This window comes from Ostrea edulis, chromosome 2 (assembly GCF_947568905.1).
Source record: "Ostrea edulis chromosome 2, xbOstEdul1.1, whole genome shotgun sequence".
In the NCBI taxonomy this organism is placed as follows: Eukaryota; Metazoa; Mollusca; class Bivalvia; order Ostreida; family Ostreidae; genus Ostrea; species Ostrea edulis.
The window spans coordinates 69358350-69379993 of record NC_079165.1 but is presented as its reverse complement, the minus strand read 5'-3'; the positions used below and the strand labels follow the sequence as shown (position 1 = coordinate 69379993).

The window sequence follows — 21644 nt, the reverse complement described above, 5'->3', positions numbered from 1 at the left end:
TTTTCCCCATTTACACACCAATCTTTTTAACATAAAGTTTGGCTTTGAAGGCCTTCAAGTCAGGTCCACCTCTAAGTATATTCGTATTTTTTTATGAGAACAATTTATAATAATACTTTTTGGGGGCTCCCCTTCCTTAGGGTCGACATTCACCAAAAAAAACCCGATAAAAAGATTAGAGGAAATACTTTTCAAAAGCTGATTTACATGGGTACTACATGAGCTTAGAATAGCTCAGCCAGCCGCACTGCTGGCAGTATACATGTATGCTTGACATTATGGTTTCTTATAACGAAACAATGCACCAAAGAGTTCAGTGAAGCTAATTTGGCCATGGTCAAATGTTATGAAAGGTTAAAACATTTCAGGGGGTCATTACATATGTATGTATCTCAAAGTATAGGAATATCATAAAAAGTTCATATGATATACAGATTATCAAATTAGAAGATATTTTCTTTTGGAGCGAACAATCATCTGAGACCATGAAATGCAATTTCGTTTAATAAATCTTACTATCTTTGGATATGACATGTACTTCATCCGCGCAACTCGCTAACATCACAACTATACTGTCTTTAAATTGGGTTATATATATCGATGGCGTTTTATCTATTAACGACACTCATTTTCATTCATACATGTATGTCGATTCGATATATCTTAGCACTCTGATTTTGAATACGGATGACTCCGTTTGCCTGATCAAGATACAGGGCTCACGGCGGATGTGGCCAGTCGACAGGGGATGCTTACTCCTCCTAGGAACCTGATCCCACCTCTGGCGTGTCCAGAGGTCTGTGTTTTCTCAACTCTCTATTTTGTATTGCTTATAGGAGTTATGAGATTGATCACTGTTCGTTATCTACACCTTTCATTGGTTTGGTTTGATACTGTTTAATGTCTCTCGCGAAAATTTTTCACCAATATGGTGAAGGGCTGCAAAATTTAGGTCTATGCTCGGTTGCAAATTTTGAACCTATTCTTGAGCAGGGAGGGGTCATCATGCTACACCTGCTTTGATACGGGACCTCGGTTTTTGCAGTCTCATCCGAAGGACTGCCCCAATCTATTCTCATCTTACGACAAGCAAGGGATAATGAGGGCCTATTTTAACCCGGATCCTCACGGAACAATTAGGCATATCCCAGTGGACTAAAACTATAAGATCATAGTCTTCCAAATCAACTTCATCTTTGGATATTTCATTGAAGTTTGATGTCAACAGCAAACTAACATCACAACTTTATGACAAACGAAATTACGTCAGCTTTTCCATCGTCAGCTTCCCATATTTGTTCAGCAATATTCCATTATCACCTGCATGTGCTTATGTTTCTCAATGTAAAACTTATACGGTACAATTTTGATGCACCAGATGCGCATTTCGACAAATAATGTCTCTTCAGTGATGCTCAACCGAAATGTTTGAAATCCGAAATAACTATGAGGTTTTAGAGCTAAATATAGCCAAAAACAGCGTGCCAAAAAAGTGGAGCCAAATTCGTCCAAGGATAAGAGCTATGCATGAGGGAGATAATCCTTAATTTTGAAATGAATTTCTAAATTTTATCACGGCAATTAAATATACATCCGTATTTTCAAGCTAGTATCGAAGTACTTAGCTACTGGGCTGTAGAGACCCTCGGGGACTAACAGTCCACCACCAGAGTCCTCGACCCAGGGGTCATAATGTAAAACTTATTCGGTACCAATTTTGATGCACCAGATAAGCGAGAGCATGGTCTGCATATGTTCAAGATTTAAATCGAGGCAGGCTACTGACAAATTAGTTAATGTTACATGGGTCTTGTTTAAAGTCAATATTTCGCACATTGTATGACAGGTATTTCATACATTGAAAATATAAGCTATCATTAGGCTGAATAGCATCTGAGGTATTTCATACCAATTGTAAGGCCGTTCTGTACGTGATAATTTTGACTATGAATAACTGTTTACCTGATTAAGATATAGGGCTCACAGTGGATGTGACCGGTCACCAGGGGACGCTTACTCCTCATAGTCACTTTATCCCACCTCTAGTATGACCATGGATCCATGGTTGCTTTTCTCTTAAGCTTTGTATTCTTTATAGGATTTATGACATTGATCATTGCTGTGTTCGCTTGTTCATCTGCACTCAAAACTGCGCCGCGTCAAGACGTTTAAGATACGTAACTGTTCCATTGCCAGTTACCCAGTATAAGAAGGGATGGTCTCGGATCTTTCGGATATGACCTTACAGTGACGTTCCCGTGTCACAATAACTAACCTTCGCTGCAACGGCTTTAGTTTCATGCATGGATCAACATACACTTCACCTAGTGTATGTAGATGGTGTCTCTTGAGTGAAAATTTTCGAATCATACAAACCAGAAATATTGCTGTTGTATGGTAACCAGGCGATCATTTGTGAGTTTATGTTTTTTTTTTTCTAATTATGATAAATTAGAAATTATACAAGAGAGGCAGGCTATTTGTTTTTCTTCGTAAATATTCTAATCAACATTCACTGATGCTTGACTGATCACAATTCCCGTCATTATCTTGTATCTTTATAATGGATAAGCTCTTAAACTCTAAATGGTATCAATGCTTCAGAACAACCTGATAGTTATATTCCAATAGGATATTTAATCAAGATAGTCTAGCGTACGATTTCCAAATTAATAAAACAGATCTACGTATATTATACAGTTTGCATGTTATCGATAGTAAACGTATGATAGGGTTACACAGCCATTGTGATCTGTAAGGATTAGAATGATAGCGCATATACCTCTACCTCACAGTGTATGTACTTTAAAACAAGCTTCCACTCTGCAATGTAATTGGAAATTGATCCATTTGAAAATCTAGACCTCGTTCACAACACTGGTCAGTTGTGGTCGTTTTGGTTGTGTTACAGTGATCCATGTTCTTTGTTTTTCCATTTATTTATATTTCAATATCAATAGTTAAACTATTATATCATTATTACATTTTTAAAGAATAATATACACAATATATATCTACATATATACAGTTGGTATCCGACCATAAATGAACTATTGAATCATTATCATAGTTTGTGAATTCCACACTGAAAAATATACATACACCGCGTCATGATATGAATGATAATCAGCCTGAGCTATTCCACAGATCATATAAGTTTTTAATTCACTAGATCATATAAAGATTCCTCTTTAGATTGCTCCTCTTGAACAGTGAGGTAGTTGTACACAATCAACCCGGGGATCATCATCGAAAATCCACCCAGAGAAAACACTGATGTTTCGTTGAAAACTGGATTCCATCGTACGCTGTTCTCAGCTTCTGTATATTCAAAAAGTGTCCAGAACAAAGTCACAAAGGGTCCTACTACTGCTTCAACAATGGCGGCGAAGATGGCGCCATCAGAACTTTGAATGAGAAGGTACTTTGATATAGTTCCAATTGTAAAAGCAGAAATAAATATCCATGACTTAGCCAGAACATCTCCGCAATTTGAATTCGTCGAATACACACAGACTAATCCCTTTCTTGCATGACTTATGAAATCTGATATGCCATTTGCCTTGAATTAAAAAAAATACATGAGATTACTAAAATATAAATCTTATTCTGTTATGAATACGTTTGCAATATCAAATACGTTTATAGAAGGTGAAAACACAAATCCTTAGCGATACATGTACATGTAGTCACTACGTTCAGTGGTTAGCTAGTAATGACATACAAATGGAGCACGAACAAATGCATTTATTCTTACCATTCCAAAACCAGGTATTAAATCTGTCCAAAATAATGCTACCATCATGATGACTTGACCAAAGAGAGACCACATAACGAAATTCAGCGCTTTACTCTGAAAAGGATAAAAATTGAGTATAAATATGCCTTGAAAACCTTAGTTAATGTTTTTAACACTCAAATGCACATTTTAAAGACTGCAATAATGTACTCTACAACGAAGAAGGAAAATTTTGCATCAATTTGAGTTCAATGTTATAGCGGATACAATACATATATGATATGACGTATCGTCTGAATCGTTTTCAAATCATATATTTACGTTCTTTCTGGTCAGTTCTTTTTCGCACGTCAGGTTGACTAGGGCGAATGGGATAAATCCAAGGGCGTTGCATAGAGGCCATAAAATCCTCTCTGTGAGTGAATTGGAGGCGTTGGTTATCTTTTGTTTTGTATTAAGACCCCAGATATATGGCTCAGATGAAATAAATAAACCAACAATGATGACACAGCAACAAAGTCCTCGCCCAACTGAAACGCCTGCAAGAGGAGAATGATTTCATTAAGTTTGAAGAGTGCCAAAATTTGATACAGCTGATTACGAATACATTAGAATCTGACATATAATAGCACAAATAATCGAGAAATCAAACGAAGAAAAAAATGAAACGGATTTCATATCCAACCGCCTTTGATATCCAGCACTAACCTTTTCGAAGAATAAGCAGTCGACACAGAAAAGTAAATGGCAAAACAGTGATGAATAAAATACTTTGTAGGTAGGAGGGAGTTCTTGTCGGGGGACTGGAATATAATATCAAAACATAACTGGCCACATTTGTGAAAGCATTAGCCGAAATAATTTTTGGACTGGAGGCTGGAGTTAATGATACTGATTTATCGATGAAAATCTTTGTAAAGATCACAAGCACTGCCAATGAGACACTAGCTATAACAACTGCATGGACTAGTAGTACAAAGCCGTCTGATCCAATCTTCTGGATTGTCGGTGATAAAATTGTGAGAGTCACATTCCCTGCTAAATTTGATATGATATTTATGAGTACAAGAGACATGTTTCGTAGATTTCGGCTCCATCTTCTCGTGTATCCAGACGTCCATGCTCTAAGAATTATGTGATCTCTTTGATTCTTTATACTTCCTAGTAAATGTTCCGATTCTCCAGCCATCTTTGTACAGAAAATCTTTATTCACAAACGATGCACATATTCAATAAAATCACTTTTGAGATCTTCCTCGTTTAGAATTGATAACACAGTTCTTCCTCCATTTCCACATAATTATTAAATGTTATGAATACTCTACTTCATGTTTGATGAACATTCTTTATTAATGCACTTGTACATTGCATATGTACATGTAGATACACGTGTTGTCCACATGTGATGTAAAACAAATTCGATAACACATCGCGAGGTCGATATCTATTATGTTCGGTCAACTTTGATAATAAAATATATGGGTGTTAAGTTATTTAGAAGTCCTTTAGTCTTTAATAAAACGATGTTTTGTTTGTGTTCTAATTCAATCAGATGATCATGCTGTCTGTATTTTATGATACATTCAAACAAATCTGAATATAAATCGTGAGATGTCTGGGTATTCGCTGATAACCGCTATCACATGACAGAACTTTTAAGATAACACGGTACAATCTACACATACACATGATCAGTGTGCAGTAAATGATTTCCTCTCAATAGTTATATCATGGAGAGACAGATTAGAAAGAAAGACCGAGCATGTACTTTTTCACTTAAAATCCATTTTTGTTTGCCAAGAAGTAATTACACGAAGAAGAGAAAAAGATATTATTATACTATATAAAACATTATATTTATCGTTGATTTTTTTCAATGATTTTTAGTCAAAATGTTGATTGTGATATAAAGGGTTTATTATGTTTGTAATTCATCCTTAAATACTTCATCACTGTTTCACTAGATTTGCGGTATGTCGCGTAAATGGAAAATATCATGACAGATTGATGGGTGTACAACATTTTTCTTTCACAAAATTAGAGAAATGTTGATGGTAAGAAACATCTTAGGATATTATAGAATTCTCATGCAATTTCAAATGATGTTTTAATTGGAATTATTATACCTATGTAATAAGTAAAAAAGAAGACACACGCACAATATGAGAGAGTTCATAAAGGTTCATGACTTTAAGGATGATACATATATAATCAATAATGAAGATAACATAGCTCAACATTACATAGCACACTGTATATTCAAGATAAAGAACAAATATCGGCATTGTCACACTAATCTTGTACATTATTAACTGATACTTCGGGATCTGTATACAAGTGAGACCCGTTCTTTGCCGTTTCCTTTGCCTCTTTGTTGCTGTAGTAGTTATATAACATGACACCTGGTACCATTAAGAGTAGCCCTGCTGCAGTGAAAGCAGTCGTTTCGTTAAACACCGGGTGCCATCGGAAAACGTTCTCCTTCTGGTTAAATTCAAAGAATGTCCAAAATATCGTGGCTATGGGACCTACAAGTGACTGGACCACGGCAGCAAACACAGCGCCTTCAGCGTATTCTATCAGAAGAAACTGGAATAGATTTGCAAACGTGTACCCACCGAAAAAGATCCACGATTTTCCTATAAGACCCTTGCAGTCGGAGCTGGTGCTGAACAAACATGTTGTTCCCCTTTTATATCTGGTAGAGAACTCGGAAAAAGAGCTGGCCTAGAAAGGGAAAATTACAGTTATTCAGCACGAAATTTTAAAAACTTAATGGTTGGAACATAATATTGTAAGATTCCTGACTCTAATATTAATACCTTTACTTAATTCTTTTTTTCAATCTAACTGGAATGTCTATTGCAGAGTCAAACTATGACTTCTTTTAAGAAGCTGATAAGACTAAGGGGATTTGCTTTGAACAATGAGTTCAAGCTAACAGAGAACACATACCATTCCAAATCCTGGGATAAAATCAACCCAAAACAAGCACACCATACAGATAATCTGAGCGAATTGTGACCACATGATAAAGTTGAACGATTTTACCTGAAAAAAGGCAAATGAACAGAAATAAAATTAAAAACACAATTTTCTGTTAGAATAAGTAAAAATACCATATCATTCATTTTAGATAGTTGGACAAACTATAACAAAATATGAAACTACAAACCTCGCTTGTTTTTAATTCCTTTTCACAAATAACGTTCATTAGTCCGATAGGTAAAAATCCTAAAGCAAAACATAGGGGCCATAGAATTCGTGCGGAAGTAGATTCTTCGGCGGTGTTCGAATCTTCATCGGAGTTGATGCCAAAAATTTGGGGTTCAGCTGTGATAAACAGTCCCGCCATCACCAAGCACGTGCAAAGTGCGCGAACGACACTTATGCCTAAAGGAAACCAACATGAAATTTGTTTATAAAGTGAACAAATGTACACACACACACACACACACACACACACACACACACACACACACACACACTCTCTCTCTCTGTTATACAGAAATGAAAGTAGAATGTGAACATATGAGAATATATGAAATAAATTTCAATTTTGAAAATACTTTAGGGCATGGACTGCAAAGCTTCACGCCGACACCTGCATATAGCGCGACCATAAACCCTCATGTATTGAAAAAAATGAAATTTATTTCTTAAATGAATTCAAAGTTATATTGATTACCTTTCCTGAGGAATATAAGCCGACATATTATTGTGTATGGAATAGATGTTGTTGACAAAATCCCCTGTAGATAACCCGGTGTCCTATTCGGCGGACTAGCAAATACAACTAGAATCCCATTAAGGGCAGTGAAGAGCCCCAGTGCTAAAATTATCTTCAAACTTGAGGTCAATTTGAAAGTGGTCGAACTGTCTATGGCGTATTTGGCAAACAAAGTTGTCAAGACAAAAAGAACACCAATGATGACACACGTGTTCAGTAAGAGAACAAAAGAGTCTCCACCTATTTCATTCATCGTTCCAGCAAACACCGGTAAGCTCACATTCATAGCAACGTTTGACAATACGTTTAAAATCGCAATGAACACATTTCGAGTAGTGGCATGGATCTGAAACCTCCCTGTTTTTCCTGAAGTCCACGCTTCTCTCACATGGTTGTCTCGAAGATTGCTTTCACGCAAAATGGGAAACGTTTCTTCTCTCTTCATTATGATGTGTAATAATTATACTCCACCCTCTCCTCACCATCACCTAACGAGAATAAGTTATATTGGATTAAAGGTACAGATATACTTCAGTAAGGTGATAAAAGCAACCCACAACAAAAGCGTAATCTTTGGATCATATGATTCTATAGTCGCCTTACATGTGACATTGAGTGACACTGAATCGTTAAATGTTTTATTTTGCTATACATGTATAAAGACATTAAATAATAACTCTCTCTCTCTCTCTCTCTCTCTCTCTCTCTCTCTCTCTCACGGCACTGTTGGTTATTTAAACCTCAAATTTTTTACATAACCCGCGTCTCTTTCAAGAGACAGATACTACTTAAACAAATATCGCATGCTACACACTATGAAAACAACGACCTATATTAATAATGTTCTTCGTTAACATATATGATACACTGATACACTGAATTGAGGAATAAACAATCTCTAACTGTAAGAGTATACTGGAATTTCAATCAAATTTGATATGATTTCCATCGACATCGAAAGCAAGTTTTTGACATGCCTAGATGGTCGAACGGTCTAGCGCGCTGGTCAAACGTTGCTAGATTTTGTTCCGCTGGTCGTGAGTTCTCTCTCTCTCTCTCATTCATATAAAACACTAGATTCCAACAACACTCCACATCTGTAAGTGTCGAATCCACATACAAGGCCAAATGCAAGAATTCTAAAAAGCTGTGAAATGACCAACAGCACAAAGAATTAGACAGAGAAATTTTCAGGTTGACAGGTCCCTTTCCCCAAGACAAAGAAAACGTTTACATAACATGGCTGAATATGTATAGAAAAACTAGCACTAAAACTGCACTAAATATACACTGCAAATGACATGTTTATTGTTTTGGATTGCTAATCAATGTGTTTTCTAGAGAGCGAATGAGGACACGCCATATTCGTCCTATGTGCTGGTCCATGATGCGCTAAGTACATGTAGCAATGATAAGACTTAATTTATCTCAAGGAGGACGATCTAACTGATGATGGTACCTAATCAGTGCAAAAATCAACTCGTGTCCGATGAGATTCTCTCATTACTGTTCACTGTAAATAAGTAAAAAAAAAAAAAAAGAAAAGTGATAATAGAAATATTTCATGAATGAATTAATAAAAAAAGGCAAAAGAAAATAAAGAATGTAGACTAACTCACGAAACAGAATTAGCAGCCTAGAAAGTCAAATAATCATCATATCTTCCCGTACTGGTCGTGTCTTGGGTAGAATCACAGGACACTGGTAAAGGAGTTTTGATGTCAGACATTGTCAAAGTCAAATCTTATCAGATTTAGAGAGATATTGAATAACATTTGATGTCGTTGACACATATATGTTGCATAATGTATCACTGTTAAAGTGAAATCGAAAACAATGAGGGTTATTTCCTGAATGTGTCGTTCATATTCACAGCTGAAATTTAGTATTTAATTAGACGTTAACAAATACTTTAATTTCCTTTTCATTAAAGTAACAGGAAATTATCTGTCATCAGTACCAACCACATTCACTTAAATTCACTTTAAAAATAGATTTGTAACTTGGAAAGTATTTTAATTTGTTTTTTCAAAATGACTTAATCATCTACAATGTACTATATAGAGGGAAGTTCTCGAAGCGATTATTTCCGATAATTTCCTTTCCATCCTATATGGGCCAATTTAAGACAGGGTGAAAATATTTCTTTTGTTTCAGTTGGCAATGACACTTAATGTTGATTTCAACTTGGATGAAATCATTTTCCAGTGGGCGAAAATAATACAGAGCGAATATTTTTTCAGTATAGCACATAACATAAAATCTATGAAAATATCATGTCTATATTTGTTTTTAAAGTTTAGGGATTCCCTCAAGATAATAATTGAACGACATAATATACTACATGCAGTATGTTAATAGTTCAGGGAATAGCAGAATGGAACTAATGTCCTAGTAATGTCGTCCAGTTACTGGGTGCTGAATCGTAAAGTACGTGTAGCATTATAATGACGTACATGTATACTACTTAAGAGTGGATTCTTCTCAACATTCAGACAATTAAGATATATACAGGCGCGTGACAAATTAAACATCACAAAATGGGGAAGTGATACATACGTAGAGCATTATTCGTGGCCATATAACTCTAAATCTAATAACGATACTTACCCCACAATTTCAGCACTTATAGTAATGCATCCGTTGACTGCAAGGACAACTCGAACTCGCTGGGTAGAGTCTGATACAATGGTTTTATATATGTTGGAGTTAGAGAGGTCCAGATTTCTGAGACATTAATTGTCAGGTCCTGTGCAGTGTTTTAAATGAGAAATCCGTTTTCGGGGTGTTTTACAGTCTCCACACATGCTCTATTATGTTAATGTCTGGGGATTGTGGGCGTCAATTCATGATGTTGATGGCATTTTCAGTTGTCCACCTACAAGTCTCACAAATGTATTCACTGGTGCATTATCCTCCTTGAAAATATATGGTCTGTCCTGCTGAGATTTGGCAATAACGGCCAAAGATTTACATCAAGACTACTGGATTTAATATTCTCCTCTATGGGCGTCAATATGCCAAAAACACTAATATGTTTTACGGCGTGACCGTGTTTGAGGGCGAAGCAAACAAATTTTGGCATTGGTATCTATATCCAAAACAGAACAAAAACAACCTGAAGTTAGTACGAGGACGGATCTGTATCAAAGCATCCTAATTTTGGATATTTGATCCTCTTACATATTGAACGCGGGAAATATAACGCAATTGATGTAAACAGTACATTGTGACGTCATATTCAGCGTCGTTATTTAGGAAATTTACAAACATAGCGTTTGAACCACAACAACAAACATGGCGTTAATCGTGGAGTGATTATACATGATTAAGAAAATAAGATTTACATGCTTTTACGAATTTTATGTAACATCTCAGAACGACGTGAACTAGGGTAGACGAGATTCAAAATGGAGAAATACATGTCCACGTGATAATATTCGAATCGACGCCATTAGTACCAAACTTTTCAAGTTCCATAGGTATGGTTTAATTTTTCATTATTTCCCTATATTTTCCTCTTAAACATGTATATACGTGTTACCTATAGGGAGAGCTCCGCTCTCACGGCCCTTCGGGCCGTGAGAGGGCTTCGCCCTCTATAAGTGAGACACCCACAAAACATAGCACTTGGCTGATAAGTCTGTCACCGTAAATTCCACGACACGACTGTTTCCATTTTCCTCATTTTTTCTCCATACATAAATAGTTCTTTTTTTTCCAGAGCAATTTGTGTGCCATCGGAAAATATAATTCGGGACCAATCATGATTAAGAGTCCCGTGTAAATGAGATCTGCAAAAGATTCAGTGCTTCGGTCTATTTTGCTCGGAAATGATGGTTGTCTTCTTCACAACTCTCCTGTGATACTTATGTGCATGTATACGTAATATCCCTTGAATTGAGCATTTGGATAGGTTTTGGAGTGTATTTTCATTATACAAAGTAGAAATATATGATCAAGTACAAACATCAGAAAAAAATTAAATGAAAATGATTTTCTCAGAGATTTAGAGGGTGTTGAATGAAACAAAATTTAAATCCTTTAACAATGTAAAATTAAATGTGGCCAACATTTAAAAAAAACTTTTCATGGAAATGGCCAAGAAACATATACCAGTTTAATAGCACCGTACATGTATCCTGGCCGATTCCGAAAAATGGATTAACGATGATGTGGTATCTGAAATTCGTCAAAGGGATTATCTCTATCGGAAGGCTTTAGTATCCCGCCACGAATCGTAATGGGCCGTACATCGATCAGCAAGGAACCGAATTATAAAAATAATCGGTGATGCTAAAACATATTTTGTTGAAAATGCAATAAACCGATGCTGCAACAAACCTAAGGATACGATTAAATCAATCCCCCCCCCCCTTCAAATCTATAGGCGCAACAGCACCCTACTTAGAAATTAATTGACAGCGAAGTTGTTTCAGACTCTTATAAAATTTCAAATGCCTTTAATGATTTCTTTAGTGGTATAGGTCATAAATTGATGATCCACTCCCAAAAATTGAACAACTAATGCCAAAAACAGGGCCGTAACTGCCGATGAGGCAGACGAGGCAACTGCCTCGTCTGATTTTTTGGCAAAAAAGAAAATAAAATTATATAAATGTTATATTATAGGATATATGTTTAAAATGAAGACAAGCACCTTTGTCTTTGACACCATATTACGATTCTTTACATAGTACAAATGAAACACAAACATGATAAATTGGGATTTAAAAAGTGTCATTTTCAGTCGTAAAGTCAATCGGCGGCCCCCAATCCCCTGCCTCCCCTGATTTAGAACCCTACTTACGGCCCTGAAAAAGCTCATTCACAATTCCAAATGTATATATAGACTTTTAAAGAAAGAAATTGAAAGCATTTCAAGTTCAAAAGCTACAAATATGGATGGAATTTCTGTACAATTAGTATTGATGTTGTTGCCGACATTTTATGTTCCATAATAAACCTTTTTATACAAGAGGGTGATGTTGTAAATGAATGGGGGAAAATAGAGTTACCCCGCTTTTCAAATCTGGAGATAAGTTTCATGTTAATAATTATAGACCTATCATGCGCACAATTATGGAAAGACATGTTTTGAATACTCTTTACGCGTATCTGAATGCAAATAAGTCTTTAACAAAGCATCAATTTGATTTCAGACCAAACATTGTTACGAAACTGTTTTACATAATATAATTGAGAAATGGCTTGAAAACATTGATGAAGGGGTAACTTACTTTTATTGATTTACGCAAAGCAAAGGATTTGATACAATTAATCATAGTGAATTGTTACACAAACTTTTATCTCTCGGTATTTATGAAATGGGTTTTAAATGGTTCCATTCTTATGTACACAAAAGATCACAGAGTGTCAAATGGAAGGGGTCATCTCAAAGGAAAAATATGTCACCATCGGACTCCCTCATGATTCTATATTGGGTCATCTGGTTTTTATTCTCTTTGTAAACGACTACCCAACAAGTCTAAAACACTCTACAGTCAATATCTATGCATGTGTTTTTCATAATTTTTTAGAAGTGATAGAAAGAAAGGATGATCTCTTGAATTCTATGCAATGGATGCCAAAAACACCCGCAATCAAATTGACAATAAATTTAAAGTAAACACAATGTATTTTAATAGGAACGTTACAAAAATTATCGAAATGTAGGAAACTCTGTATTTTTGCTGGTGAAATTTTCATAGAAAATGTTAAATGTTCCAAACTTCTACGTGTTTAGTCATAAGCTTCCTCTCGAAGAAATACAAGTTCAGGTTGCATTTCAGCTGTACTGGCCCGTCCGTCCGTGACCTACATTAGGGCTAAAAGTAAGTCAAACAGTTTTCTGGACTTTTTTTCATAATGGATAAAAGTATTGGATTGAAATTTAGTCACAGGAATACAAGTTCAGTTTGCATTTCAGCTGGATTCGTCTGTCCTTGACCTACTTTCAGGCTATAGATCTTGCCCTGAAATTTAGTCACATGCTTTCTCTCTAAGGAAAACAAGTTTAGTTTACATTTCAGCTGGTTTGATCCGTCCTTGACCTACTTTCGAACTGAAAATTGTCAAACAGTTTTTGTGCTTTTTTTTATTTAATTGATTAAATTAATTTAATTTAGTCACAACCTTCCTCTAGGAGCAAAACAAGTTCAAGTTGCATTTCAGCTGGATTGGTCCGCTCTTGACCTGCTCTAATGCTAAAAATAGGTCAAATGGTTTTCCAGATTGTTTCTTTACGGATACATCCGATACATATATTGCCCTGAAATTTAGTTACAATGAATGGTAACAATTTTCTTCTCAAGAAGTTTAAGAGTAAAAACTTTGTATTTCAGCTGGTTTAGTGTACCATGATCTACTTTCTAACAAAAGTAGGTCCAACAGTTTTCCGGGCTCTTTCGTTACGGATACAGATCTTGTCCTGATATTTAGTCACAAGCTTGGTCTGGAAGGAATACAAGTGCAATTAGCATTTCAGCTGGATTGGTGTATCAAGGCCTACTTTAGGGGTAGAGGTAGGTCAAACAATTTTCCAGATATCTTTTCAGTATGGTCACAGGTATTGCCCTGATATTTAGTCACAGATATTTTCTCAGATATATATATTATCAGTTCACATTTCAAACAATAAAGGTTAAGATAACGAACAGTGATCAATCTCATAACTCCTATAAGCAATACAAATAGATAGTTGGGCAAACATGGACCTGGACATACCAGAGGTGGGATCAGGTGTCTATGGGGAGTAAACATCCCCTTTGTCGTTGCGATTTCAACTTATTTGGTGCACCATGACCTACTTTTAGGCTAAAAGTAGATTGAATGGTTTCCTGGACTTTCTCATCATATATACAGATATTGCACTGACATTTTGTCGCAACCTCCCTCTCAGAGAAATATAAAATCAGTTCACGTGCCAGATGGATTGGTTCACCATGACACACTTTAACGTTTCTCTATTCAGAAAGTTTGTTGTATCAATTCAGATTGCATAATAAATGTATGCTTCCATGTTGAATTTCAATGTACGACGGGCGTATATTGTACCGTTTGTAGTACTCTTGTTGACATCATAGACAGTTGCTTCTTCAACAAAAATGGAAAACGGAAATATTCATATCTACGGATCAGTTAACCAAAAAATACTTTGTTAAACACCACATTGATTTCATGCACAAGTACTCTGAAGTTGAAATAAAAAATATGCTGGAGTTCTTCATTGACACTGTCTTCGTAGTCTTTAGTGATCAGGTCTTCCAACAGTCTGTTGGGATTTCCATTTGCACGAATTGTGCTCCTTTGTTAGCTGTCCTGTTTTTACATTCTTATAAAACAAAATTTATTCAAAATCTTCATACTCATATATTTTATTGAAAATAGACATTAATGACAAATTAACAATTCAACTCGATGACAAACGGGATGATTTCAACTTCTCCATCGTCAACTTCCTATATTTATGTAGCAATATTCATTATCACCTGCATATGGTGTTTATACCTCTCAACTGATTCCATACGCAAGAGCTTGTTCTGCGTATAATAAGTTTTATAACCGAAGCAGACTACTGATAAACAAGTTGATGATGGAGGGGTTTCAACAATCTCGTTTAAGGACAGTATTTCGCAAATTCTATGGTCGTCACAACGATCTAGTTCGTCAATACAACCTATCATTGGGTCAAATGCTGTCTGACGTGCTTCAAACCGATTGTTAGGTCGTTCTTGGCCCACTGATTTTGACTACAGATAATTCGTTTACCTGATCAAGATACGAGGCTGACGGTAGGTGACTAAACATGAGGGCAATATCTGTATTTATACCGAAAAAAAAACTTTGGAAAATTGTTTGACATACTCATAGATCTAACGTAGGTCAAGGAGCACCAATCCAGCTGAAATACAAACTTACTTTTACGCTTCTTAAGGGAGAAAATGTGGTATGTTGAGCCAAAATACTTTAGAAACTGGACCTATTTCCTTCAAAGTCATACATGCAGTTGTTACAGAAAAAAATTCAGAAATCATGACCTCGAACGGACGGACACCCAGACAGACAGGTGCGTGGACAGCACCATAAGATAATATGTCCCGTCTAATGACGGGCTATAAAAGTCTAGTTTTAATTCATTGTGAGGAACAGTCGTGTAAAGTGTTGAAAAATCATATGTTTTGATTACATTTTTGCGATTTCAAATTTCCTAAAAGTTCATTTGATTTACACCACTTCTAACATATGCAACACGTTTAAAGTTTCTGCTTCACAGCTGTTAATATTTTCATGAATAGCAAAGTTACGGGCTTGGTAGAACGTTTACTGGACCGAGTAATGCATTTTTGTTTGTAAGTTTTTTATGAAGTTTAGGAAACCAGCATAGGTACGGTAACTCATTCATTCGACCCATTGATTGGGATATTAAATGTGCCTAAAACTGAAGCATGGTTATGAAGAACTTCATCGTGATCGCGATCATTTTTCTTTGACATGCTAATACTACCTGGACCCTTGATGATGATCAGAAAGGTTAAAGGCTAAGACTAACTGCATACCATACCCGAGTCTCCAGAATACACATTACATTTCATAGGGTTCTTTACCAAAAATAAATACAGTTGATGAAGTAAAAAGTAAATGAATAAAGTATGTTGCTTTCATTGTACACAGTATACTTTGAACCGATGGACTGAAAAAGTACACACATTAAATGTGGAATTACTTCAGTAATTGATTAATCTTCTTTTTCTTTCAATTTTTCACAAGTTCAACTCGCATATCAATTTCTTGTACTTTGATTAAAAATATCTGAAGGTTAGTTCATAAAAACATTAACAGATACTTTAAAATAACTTAAATTATGACTTTTGAAACTTTTTTTCTTACTCTCATGCACAACCTAAATTCTCTTTCATAACTTTTGGATCACTTGCATGGGCGACTCCTTTTCATTGTATGTTTGCTAAATAATACACAAATCAAAGTCCAAATTTTGCTGCAAAGGTCGCAAATGTTGTGAACTAATGGTGAAAATTGACAATTATGCTTAAAATGAAATAAACACAAATTCCTGTCGGTAAATAAGATTTTCAGACAGCGTTTTCGCTCCACCGACTCTCGCTTCAGAACAAAAATCGTTTGCTAATCGATGACCCTTGCATTTTATAAGAGTGTAAAACAATAGAAAATAGAATTACTCATCGAATCACATTCTTACATTTTAATTAAAATCTCAACTATTGCTTGCATCGAGACAACTTAACATTTATGCATGTGAAATTTGGGTATCGATTGCATAACCAGAAATCGATCTCTTTTGATTTCTATACATAACCTCTTGTTATGCAATTGATCGATTAGCAGGCGTGAAATAGACAAACCTAGTCCAAGCCAGTCTAATGCACAGAGATTGTCTTGAAATGATAGCACCTGTAAATATTCACGTTTATTGATGCTTCAAATATACTGGTTACTACAGCACAATTTACACAATACTTTACAAGATATGCAATTTGTAATGAGAATTATAAGTGGATAAAAAAAGGCCGGGATTTTTTGTGGAGGACAGTAGTATACGTACAATTGTATCGAGACAGTATAGGCATAAAGGATTCTAGTACTTCAGTACAAGTTCCTAATCCGAACGATTACCACACTCTGGACCAGTGTAAGTGGGCCCGCCATTCTCCCTGTCTCCAGCATCACCTGATTTTACATTTAATTTACAAGACTGTGGCCTCCCCCGCTTGAACGAGGTGGAAGCGGGACCAGCACTGGCAAACCAGTACCAACAGTTGTTATCATATTTGCACAACTACACACTTATTACCATGAACCACATCCCCCACACTTTGTAGACAGGGTGGGGAAACCACCAGGTTATGGGACCAATTAATCGCAGACTATACTAAGGTCTCCCCCAGTCCCCGTCACAGGACATAGGGATCATGTCCTCCAACAAAAATTGTAATTGAACACTTTAAAAATTTAAACTAACTCCAAAGGGTATATGTAACATGTTTTATTTAAAAACAACTGAATCCAGGATTGCAAGTTGTTGAGAAAAATGTCGAGATATGTTTTAGACAAATGGTACCCTGAAAAAGGAAATTTCTGAAACCATGATTGTTGTGTCATGGTTAATATAACAGCCATTAACTTCGTGGATATTTAACCATTTGATAGCCTTATTGACTTTCTGGTGTTTCTTATTGATTTTACCACTTGCAGTAAGTGAGGCACCATGCCAATACAATCTTGACAACATTGAAGAAAAATGAAGGTGGTACATGTACTGGGAAGAGGTACATTGAACAGGTACAAACTGCATTGGATTATATGGACAAGATCAATGCTTGTCAATTCAGTTGTAGTAAGGTCGTTAGGGCCTAGGCGTATCAGTAAAAAAAATGATGGAAGTAAACAAGTAAATTGTCAGACAGTCTTGTACAATTCGTCCCTGTGCAGTCCCTTATGGCCTATTAATTGAAACAGGTAAATTAAAGTTACTTCCCCCTGGCCGCTGGGTTGTTGCATTCTGTCCTGCCCAAAAGGGGATTAATGATCCATGAATCCAAATTGTAGTAGTAACTGCAAGATATTTGGTAAGATTAGCATCGGTGAACAGAAAATGAATATAATATTGTGTTCTAATATAACTTAAATAAGCAGTATATCGCAATCTTCCCTTGGTCTTGATATCGGAAAGGCCAATTTTAGCTACATTGTAACTCGGTTGCCATGCCTATACTGAAGCTGTGTGACCTAACATGCCCTGGTACTACGAATTGCAGTGATTTTTGTAGTACAGTATGAAACTCGTAAAGGCGTACAAGCAAGGTGCCTGTTTTATGTACTTGATATCTAAGGCTCAAAAACATACTAATGGTTGTAACTGGGTTAAGTATGGAGTTACTGTGTGGAGTGATATCCACTTTGAAGGAGCAACCTATCTGGTCCGTTTTGGATTTTTGTATCATAATGTGGCAGAGGCTGTAACGCGCAATAGTGATGTCTGAGCACTTCGGTAACTGTTAACATGCTATGTTACCGGTAGGTACATGAAATAGTAAATTGCCCCGAAAGTATGACTGACTCGTATAAAGACCTACACAATTTGGACAAGGAGTAGATAATTCGGTGGACAAGTTTGTAGGATGTAGGAATATGGGTATCCTTTTGTACACCTACTGCACAGCCCTTCTAGGGTTTTGGTGACAATGAGATATTTTGTTGTATCTTGATGATATTTAGATAAAGTGATTTTGTTCTGTAAGACATGTTTTGTAATGAAAGGTACCCAATGTAGCCGCCGTAAAATGGCTGAAATATTGCCAAAAAACGGCGTAAAACCGCAATCAATCAACCCAATATAGTGTAATAAATGTGTAACTGGAACTGGAAAAAACGAGTAGAAATTAAGCTGAGAAATAAAACTGTAAACTTTGTGTGCTTGATGTGTTAAAGGCGCTATGGATCTGTAAAGAAGTCGATCGGCCTCCAGCCAGACGTCGTGTGGCAGTGAAGCTTGGGATGAGTCTGCTTGGGGTGCCTGTCGCATGAATCTGCCCCACTGTGGACGAGATATGGAGCCTACTATAAAATTTTGTTTGGTTGAGATGTATAAAGCTTGAATACAGATATTGGATTTGAGATATGTTAGTACTAGCTTACAAACAAGCTTTAAGGTTCACAACACGGTCAGATTTGGATGTAGACCACTCCAGATCAGCAATGAAATAGGAATTTGGAATATTGAAACTGGTTTTTCCATAATATGAGACTAATGATCACTGGAGAGAGTTCCAAAACAGTGACGATGGTTTGGTCAACCCAGCTACTTGGTCAGGACCCATGTGCACAACTATCCCAAAAAATACCAAAACCTCCTTTCCACCTGTACTGTCTTCAAACAGGTGGAGTGTGTTGTTGTGTACCCAAGGTTGAAGAGAAAACACAAAAATGCCATTGTAAATTTTTTAAAAAATCTGCTCCAGACTGCAAGGTCTGCTTTTATGTTTTTGTAATACTGTATAGTGGTGCTGATAGTTGAATTGATGAAACGCCGGCAAAAAGCTCGTCCTGGAGCGGTGACCTTGCAAGCAAAATTAAGTGGACCAATGAGAGACTGTATTTCACGAAGTGAGACCGTTTTGGTAAGTTGGTTTAATATTCGGTATAGGGAGTTGCATGGTTATATCAATGGTATCTGGATCGATACCTAAAAGAATGTGGATAGGCTCCACGATTTTTTATCAGTAATAGGAACAACGATGTCAGCACATATAGACTTAAAAACCTGAAGGGAGTCGTGGCCATTGGTAACAAAATAATTGAATGGGTCATAAAAAAGAAAGTCATCAAGAAAGTAAATAATTAAATTGTTCTGCCCATATTTTCGAGTGAGCCAATGTAAAAATGATGCAAACGAGTCGAACAACACACAACTGATTGAAGACCCAAAGGGAGCTTGTTATCAAAGTAGTACTTTCCTTGAACTTTGATCCCACGCAAGTCAAAATCCCCAGGGGATACAGCTCCAGCCTATATGCTGACTTAATGTCAGTCTTTGCTAAAATTGCCCCTTCCAAGCTTTGCTATAAAATGTGCTGCTTGGTCTATATTGCTATGATCACTGAGCATGCTTTAGGGTCAATGAAATGATTAATCGATGCATTATTAGGGTAAAACAGATGAGTCGCATGTCGCCATCTTTTTTGGGTACCAAGTCTAATGGAGAAACTTGTCAGCTGGGAAATAGTAGTGAATTAAAGGGTCCATGCAGTCACGCGTCTTTAGGCAACATCTTTGTGAATTTTATTGTTAGCTATTGTTAAATTGGAGTTAAGGCTAGAGAGATTATTGGAGTCGTGGGGTGACCTAGGCCCCCCTATATTGAAGTTTTAAATCGATGTAAAAAAAAAACCTTCCTAAATAAATTTGCCGTCCCTGTATCCTTGTGTTTGTTAGGTGTGAGATAGGAATTTATCTTAGGCTTGACTGCACAAACACCCCTCCTTGACCTTGATATCGCCCTGTGAATTGTAAGCATGTAATTCACACGTTGTTTTAATGAGAACGATAAGATCTATGAATTTGAATCTTAATTTTTAGCGGGATATAGGCGCCCAAAAGATCATAACAACTAATTTGCTGTTAGGGTTGGGAGGAAAATGACTCGCCCAATTCTAGCATGGTGCTAAGGTCTTATGTGGATGTTGAGGGGATCTCTTAGTCGGATGCATAAGGCAGCAATGGCTGATCTTGGGGTGGACAGCGTGGTGATGGAGGGGTTACAGGAGTGCTTTGTTTACACCGCTTTCCTTTCCCTCTGACTGGCGCTCTTCTTTTGTAGATACTCGAGTGGTTGGTTTTGTCTGTATCGATGACTGTTCTCAGAATGGTAAGGATGTTGTCAGATGCTACATATGCTATTTGAAAACGACTTTCCTGTTCCATTACTTTGAAAGAGACTAACATCCGGTGACTGTTGTTAATTAACTCATAGCATAGTCGTAAGGTCATACTGGTGCAATATTTGAATGGCAAGATACACACTAAGTGACAGCCGGTGTATTAAAAATGTACTGAATTAATAGTTGACTATTTGATATAAAATCAAATAATATTTATTAATAAAACCCCTCACATAATTCAATACTGACAATTGTTATTATCCATTTCATAACTAGGGTAAACTTGTATCTCCATTGTATGGGGTAGCATTGCAACCTTCATCAAATTTACATACATGTAATTAGGACTGATTCTTTGAAGAAATGAAACTTGATAAATCCTCTTCTTGATGCATTTAACGAACGAAAAAGTGGACGCAAAACTTAATTAGCGCATTGATGAAAAGTTTTCTGTGCAAGTTTTTTGTTCGATACATGCATCTAGATAAGAATTGTTTCATTTCTTGTCATTTAACTGTGTTTTTAAAATAGAAAAACAAATAGTTTCTCTCATACAACAGCTTTAATTAACGTTTTTGAAATGGCGCGTAGGAACACATCTACGTAACAATGAAAACAACAACAAAACTGGCTGTGTGTTGAGGTCAGGTGGAGTTACTGTGCAGAATTAAATGGATTATGCGTCAAATTAAAGGTGCAGTGGGTAAAAAGCTGAATAAGATATAAAGAAAGAGAACAAGTGGTGACTGGATGTATG

The 21644-nt window shown here is 36.3% G+C and overlaps 2 protein-coding genes across 9 annotated transcripts; both read right to left on the bottom strand.

Annotated features, from left to right (window-relative positions):
- Window positions 1–2920: 2920 nt before the first annotated feature.
- LOC125681221 (uncharacterized) lies at window positions 2921–5065 on the bottom strand. Its single transcript, XM_048921216.2, has 4 exons — window positions 4448–5065; window positions 4061–4278; window positions 3758–3853; window positions 2921–3562 (listed from the first exon to the last, which is right to left on the bottom strand). The coding sequence occupies exons 1-4, from the start codon at window positions 4926–4928 to the stop codon at window positions 3161–3163; spliced, it is 1197 nt and encodes a 398-aa protein (XP_048777173.2). The 5' UTR covers window positions 4929–5065; the 3' UTR covers window positions 2921–3160.
- An 835-nt stretch (window positions 5066–5900) lies between these two features.
- On the bottom strand, window positions 5901–11339 carry LOC125681220 (uncharacterized). Of its 8 annotated transcripts, none has more exons than XM_056157101.1 (6): window positions 11014–11339; window positions 10080–10560; window positions 7428–7957; window positions 6915–7132; window positions 6695–6790; window positions 5901–6466 (listed from the first exon to the last, which is right to left on the bottom strand). In XM_056157101.1, exons 3-6 carry the CDS (start codon window positions 7912–7914, stop codon window positions 6032–6034), a joined length of 1236 nt encoding a protein of 411 aa, XP_056013076.1. In that variant the 5' UTR covers window positions 7915–7957; window positions 10080–10560; window positions 11014–11339; the 3' UTR covers window positions 5901–6031. The 8 variants fall into 8 exon arrangements, with proteins under 8 accessions (XP_056013076.1, XP_056013073.1, XP_056013074.1 ...); XM_056157098.1 differs by lacking the exon at window positions 11014–11339 and adding an exon at window positions 9085–9170 and having other exon boundaries at window positions 7428–8982; window positions 10080–10909; XM_056157099.1 differs by lacking the exon at window positions 11014–11339 and adding an exon at window positions 9089–9170 and having other exon boundaries at window positions 7428–8982; window positions 10080–10909.
- Between the last annotated feature and the right edge of the window lie 10305 nt (window positions 11340–21644).

Bases quoted from the DNA above. Each gene is read 5' to 3' on its own strand.
- LOC125681220 (XM_056157101.1), bottom strand. From the start codon at position 7,914: ATGAAGAGAGAAGAAACGTTTCCCATTTTGCGTGAAAGCAATCTTCGA. The intron at 7,133-7,427 runs GTAATCAATATA...GGTTTCCTTTAG, and splicing joins GCTTATATTCCTCAGGAAAG to GCATAAGTGTCGTTCGCGCA. The intron at 6,791-6,914 runs GTTTGTAGTTTC...GCCTTTTTTCAG, and splicing joins AGGAATTAAAAACAAGCGAG to GTAAAATCGTTCAACTTTAT.
- LOC125681221 (XM_048921216.2), bottom strand. From the start codon at position 4,928: ATGGCTGGAGAATCGGAACATTTACTAGGAAGTATAAAGAATCAAAGA. The intron at 4,279-4,447 runs GTTAGTGCTGGA...CTCCTCTTGCAG, and splicing joins ACTGCTTATTCTTCGAAAAG to GCGTTTCAGTTGGGCGAGGA. The intron at 3,854-4,060 runs GTAAATATATGA...TATCCTTTTCAG, and splicing joins AAGAACTGACCAGAAAGAAC to AGTAAAGCGCTGAATTTCGT.